The following is a 6,148-nucleotide window of genomic DNA, read 5'->3' as shown; positions in this document are numbered from 1 at the left end:
TTCAATGGCTTTTACAAAAAAATCTACATTGACTCTTTATGGATGACACTTTGATACACTGCACCCAGAGGACAACTTTGACATCATTTTTAATATAAAGATTGTTTTTAATACTTGGATAAAAATCCTGAAGTGTAGAAGCCACAGATTTTGCCACATCCTCCCTTGAGATGCTGCCAGGCTCTTACTGCAGCTGCCTTCAGTTACTGGAAAGCATGCTATACTGTGCCGACATTTGGTGACACGCTCGGTCACTGAAGCGGCTTTGAATGGGAAAATCCTGGCTTGTGCTGCCATCCCACTAGTTTTGCAACTTGATCCTGCTGCTTGTGTCAGCAGTCACATCATCAGCAAACAGCCGCTCTGCTAGATGATGTGATCTTCTTTGGATCATGAGCTCTTCCCATCATTCTGGTACAAGTTATGTTGTTTTCATCTATCCAAAGAACAGTTTCCAGAACTGTGCTGACTCTTTTAGATGCTTTCTTACAAAATCTAATCGGACCTTCTTGTTTTCGATTGTAACCAGGTGTCTTCGGTGGTCTTTCTGGCCAGTGCATTTCTCAGTTTTAATAAAGTAACAAAAAAAAATTCTGTTAGGTTTTTTGGTCTAAAGATGGCCTCCTTCACTTGTATAGGTATCTCTTTGGACCCCATATTGAGTGGGTGGGGTGGCTGTAGCTTAGGTGCTAGAGCAGGTCACCTACTGATTGGAAAGGTGGTGGTTCCATCCTTGTCTGCTCCAGTCTGCATGCCAAATATTGGGCAACATACTAACCCCAAGTTGCTCACAGATGAATCTATCAGATTATGAATGCGTGTGAATGGTAGATAGAAGCACTTACATAGAGCATAGGAAGAAAAGTGCTTGTATGTATGAGGTAAGTTGTGTAAAGCGCTATACAAGAACCAGTCCATTTACCAAGAGTTGTCAGATACAAGTTCAACAAATGGAATCAACTTAAACTTTTATCTGCTTAATTTGTCATTAAATAATGAGCCTCATGTGGCCATGAAGCAGTTTATCAACTATCCAATTACTTCTGAGCCTTTTGAAAATGGAGCACTGACTACAAAAAAAAAAGAAGTTATTAGTTACGCTGGACTTGCACTAAAAATGTCAGGCAATGCAATCAATACTTTTGTTACACCTACTCAATGTAAGCCAAAGGTCTGTACTTTAATGATACCGATTGTTTACCATCCCAGTGGATTTTAAACGGAGGCAAAATTACTCCCCAAAAACTTAACAGTACAGTCTGTTATTTATGTAGTGATCCAGTTAATCTAATCCTAGTTTTGCATTCATCTTTTTATATAAACCCACAGTATAATAAAAGAAAATGACACAAAAATCTGTGTTAAACAGCATTAGTTTATTTTCCACAGGTTACTTCAGAAACAGGTAATTATGTACAAAATCTGGAATGTTGGATAAATGCATATCAATCATCGTCATGATCATCATCTCACCGTGACCATTTAGAAAGAGTAGCTATACATTAAAACTGGTGCCTCTGAATTGCAATTTATTGCTGGTTTTACAATCGCAAGTCACTAATGCCATTATGACCTCTTTTCTAAAACTTTTTAAGGGTATTTACAGTTTGATTAGGAAGGTCTGAAATCCAAAGAAGGCTGCTAAATAAATAAAACGGGAGCGTGAGAAACAAACCAACATGGATGAAGAAAGCATGAAAACAAGCTTGATCTCCCTAGATTGTCTACAATGTCAGACTTTATTTTTTGCCATGATTATAAAGTGACCATTAACCATTTCCCATTAAAAGTCAGAGACAGTACAGAAAACAACCCACAAAATTAAAACAAATAAAATCAATAATCTCATCAGTGTGAAAACAAAAAACAGGTTGTGAGAAACTAAAAATGTCAGAAGCACATTATGTTGTCACTTTCCTGAAAACAAAAGTTGCCCAAACTAGACTGAATTTAAAAACTAAAATGGTACAGCTTCATTTAGATCAGCGTGATATTCTAAATATTATTTTATTAAAAGGGATAAAAATGTCGTCAATTTCCACAGTGTTGTCATTTTGGTTTGTCAGTGCCACATGAATCAAATACTTTCCCACTGTTGCCACGTACAAGAAGAGCCCAGCAGACGACTCCTAATCTAATCGGCCGTCGTGAGTCGAGGGGATGCTTCTTGTTCAAACAAGAACAAGAACATTGTTAAAATGCAATTTATATTGTACAACTCAGTGGTCACAAATGTGCGGCTGCAAATGAGGCATTCACTGTCCCAATCAGAGTCTAGTTTTTTACGCTGACGACAATGCTTTAAAAACCACAATTTTCCTTCGGTGACGAACATTACAAATGTTTCGACCTACATTAAAACATTAGAAGACACGGTATGCTACGCAACACACGCTAAAACCTGCTCTTACACAACGCAGAGTTTTTGTTTGTTTTTTTAATCTTTTTTGAAACACTACCATATATTTATTTCCTGTGCCATTTCATTACAAAAAGATTCTTTTCACAATATAAAAAATCATGTAAAATCATCAGGGAATACTAAAAGGTTGTGTTGTTTAAAAAAAAGAAGATTTGTTTTGTGTGAATGAAAATAAAGGCTTTAAATATTGCTTCTAAGCCATTATGCTGCAAACGTACTCAGGAGGTTGTGAATATGTGAGTATTGCTTGGGTTCTGGCGTCAAAGGTCCCCCCACCACCCTGTTCAAACAGTTCAAGGTCTATGGCACTTGACAACTGGTTTCTCCTAAATCTATTCTCTGTACAGCGAAGAAAATCCCCAAAACAAAAAGGTGATTAAAACAATGGCTAAACATTTTTATAGACACACAAGGCAACCTATGGTCCATTTAAAAAAAAAAAAAAAAAATTATAATAAAACTGCCAGATGTTGAAACCCTCTCAGCTCACTGTCGGCTGCCTGAAAGAGGAAGCCCCTAAAAATAAAAATTAAAAACATGACTCAAGTCTCTCTTAAGATACCTCCTGCTTTTCTTTACCGTCTGTCCACGGTTTCTAAACTTGCTTTGGTTAAACTAGCATAACCGCCACATCGTCCTCAGAGTCACACAGCTCTCATGATTCGAGAAATGCACCTAAAAACAAGGAAACAACTTCGATGTATCCATCTGCAGCAATCTACCTACTAACCAAATATGAATATTTCCCAATAATCTGTGTTTTTCTGTATTTTAAATGAAAGACTAGCAAAGCAGATTAACCAAACCCAACTATTATATGCCTTCAATTTCCTGTCCCATTATGTGATCGCATGCAGGGTGCATTTCTTCAGCTCCATTTATATTGCAGATTTCCACAATCCAATGTGGCAATGTGATATGCCCAGTTGGAGTGATGAGGTCAGGGATGAGCTGAAATAGTGAAGTGTCTGTATGATGGTGGAGATTCGCAGGTTTGTGGAAGCAAACTGTTTGATCTTGCAAGAACAAAATAAAAACGGGATGGGGGGCATCTCTCCCACAAAAAACAAAGCCAAACGCCTCCTTGATCCACATTCGTCTCTACATAGCAAGCACGTAACACTGTCCTCCAGTTAAGATCGCAAGCAGACTGGAAAATGGTTTCAACATCTTAAATAAAAAGAAAGAAAAGAAAAAAGGCAAACTGGATGGCAGAAAAGAAGGAGCTCTGCCCCCTAGTGGTCAGATTAATATCCATCTGCAGAAGTGAAATCAAACTCCTGATCCACTCATGACGAGTTTTGGGGTTTAAAAAAAAAAAAAAAGATGACCTGTACAGAGACCACAGTAAGTGACGTCATATCTTCAGCTTCTTTTGTAAAAAAAAAAGAATATATATATATATGTATATATATTCCACAGTGATGGCCTTTTGAGGACTCGGACTCGTACTTGCAGATGTTCTTCTGCCGTCTCACTTTGATCCACTACATTCAGTGGTTTTTTCCCCATTTAATCAAGGCTCCCATGATCTCTACTATAAATAGTCCCGATAGGTAGCAATGGATCAGTTTCTGAGTACAAAAATATGACAAGTCAACGTATGCTTTTCAGTTCTTCTCCCATATGTCACACTCTATTTGAGGTCAGTTTCAGTCTATGCTTGGATTCCTCTTACGATAATCAAGTCCACAGTGTTTGGAAAAGTCTTCAGAAGGGACACTGCGTTCCCGTGATCGATATTTACAAAGCTATATCCGTTTGCCTGAGGAGGGAGAAGAAAACGGTAGATTAGATTATTGGTTAATATTCCAAAGACATTAATCTCAAAACACTGATTCCTACAGACAGCAGAGTACCTGGATGATTTTATCCCCAGGCTGAAGAATTTTTGATGCCGGTCCTTCAGGTTGAACCCTTGTTACAAATATACCCTGAAATTATAACAATAAGATATACAATCTTAGAAAAGAACTGACTTCTTTGCAAGAGGGGGACAAAAAAAAAAAAAATAAATCAAGGTATTAATTTACATTGTCATCAGGACGAAAGGGGTTTCCCCGGCCTCCGATTCCTCCTGATATACTGAAACCCAGCTCAGGATTCTTCTCCACTTTCACACGGATCTGAAACACACCCACACACTTTCATTACGCATGATCACTCTTACGATACAATATATTGACATTAGTCGTAAAATTAAAGGAGAAAGTTTTCTCGACTTAAAGTGTCAGCTACGATAAATGTAAACGAAAGAAAGCTACTAAAATTCCGTTGGCGTGAACAAGAATATCAGGTTCTCAATGTCAGCGAACATTGAACTAATTTCAAGTGGCAGGGGAAGAACTAATGAAACCACCAGACGAGTACAGTCAGAGTCTACCATCACAGCTCAGAGGAGGTGCAGAAGTCTAGGTCACTTTCAGACCACATCAACTGCAATATGCTAAAAAGGTTAACATAGACTCTTTGAGTGTAATAACATCTGGCCTATTTAATGCAATTCAGCAGGCAGCTAGCGGTTAGCTTAGTTTACCACAAAGGATGAAGGAGAAACTAAATAAAACTGAAACGATAACCTGAGGCTCTACAGTTGGATTTTTACTGGACCGTCTCTGGTTGAGAACGCCAAGTTCAGACTTGCGGGAGTAGGAACAAGCTTAACTTGGAACAGCAGTGTAAATTGCAAAAAAAGGGGCTGGCACAAGCTCAATATGGAATTTAGCCAGTCATCAAATCGGTCTGATATTCTTAAATGTCTGGGCCAGTCACGATGAGGCATAATGACAACACCTCAGCTAATGGAAAGAGGCTTCTCTAAGAAAATACGTCATTCCTTTAAATACTGAATCGCATATTTCTTTGAGTAATAATCCATCCTTCACCTCTTGTTGGATGGGTTCAAGTGGAATTCGTGAAGGCCCCTGGGGCTGCTGGGAGACTTTGAGCATCAGGTAATCGATGAGCTGCTCTCTGGAAGGGTGACGTGCCATGGACGACTGGCTCATTGGAGGACGAGCCGAAGGACCCATCTGACCATTCATCAAAGGCACCTAAGAAATAATCACACACAATCAGCAGGTTTTATTGCTTGGAATTTCTATCCCTAATTCCCATGTAGCAAAACTATCAGTTTGGATGAATAGAAGATGCATAACATCTTGTTTACTCTAAACAAACTTGTATTTGCTAACCACAGTCTGGCGGTAGTAGACTTACTTTTCTGGCAGGGTCCAAAGTGTAGTTTTGCATCCCTTGGGGACCAAAAACATCATCCTGGATGGGAAGAAAGGAACGATTACCAACATTGCACTCAACCTCAATCCACTGAAATCGATTTGCAACCAGGGGTTAAAGTGGAGATTTGGCAAAAGTGGAAACCCTAAGATTGGGTGCAGCAGCCGTGCAGCATGGTAGAAAGACTTACTTTAGCTCTGTGATCTCCAGCTGATTTCTTTGTGTGTACACACTGATCAACTGCTACTCTGATATTCGCTCTCTTTGTGGATTTAGCAAATATGACGATTATCCTTTCTCAAAATTATGATTTTAGAAAATGACAAGTAAAATTCCAATTTTTCTCTTATAAAATTTCACTTGCTGGGCAGTCCTTACCTTTGAAAATAATATTTCATCTTCCTCTCTTGTCCACACTAGCATGCCGCCCCCCCCAGCCCGTCCATTTATGCACACTCTTCTTCTACATGACTTACTAGACGCTAAAGT

The 6,148-nt window shown here is 38.8% G+C and overlaps 1 protein-coding gene across 2 annotated transcripts in view; it reads right to left on the bottom strand.

Annotated features, from left to right (window-relative positions):
• Window positions 1-3,803: 3,803 nt before the first annotated feature.
• erbin (erbb2 interacting protein) overlaps window positions 3,804-6,148 on the bottom strand; it is a 48,415-nt gene continuing 46,070 nt past the window's right edge. For both annotated transcript variants that reach the window (XM_085464235.1, XM_085464236.1), the window contains 5 exons: window positions 5,642-5,698; window positions 5,308-5,475; window positions 4,456-4,548; window positions 4,282-4,356; window positions 3,804-4,187 (listed from right to left, as the gene is read on the bottom strand). In XM_085464235.1, coding sequence (XP_085320361.1) covers window positions 4,080-4,187; window positions 4,282-4,356; window positions 4,456-4,548; window positions 5,308-5,475; window positions 5,642-5,698 — 501 coding nt within the window. In that variant the 3' untranslated portion in view covers window positions 3,804-4,079. The remainder of the gene's footprint in view (window positions 4,188-4,281; window positions 4,357-4,455; window positions 4,549-5,307; window positions 5,476-5,641; window positions 5,699-6,148) is intronic.

The sequence above is a fragment of the Copadichromis virginalis genome, linkage group LG7 (assembly GCF_057382275.1).
Source record: "Copadichromis virginalis isolate Kocher_CV1m ecotype Utaka linkage group LG7, C_Virginalis_male_GT1.1, whole genome shotgun sequence".
In the NCBI taxonomy this organism is placed as follows: Eukaryota; Metazoa; Chordata; class Actinopteri; order Cichliformes; family Cichlidae; genus Copadichromis; species Copadichromis virginalis.
Note: the sequence above shows the minus strand (reverse complement) of the source record. Positions and strands in the feature narration are given on the sequence as shown.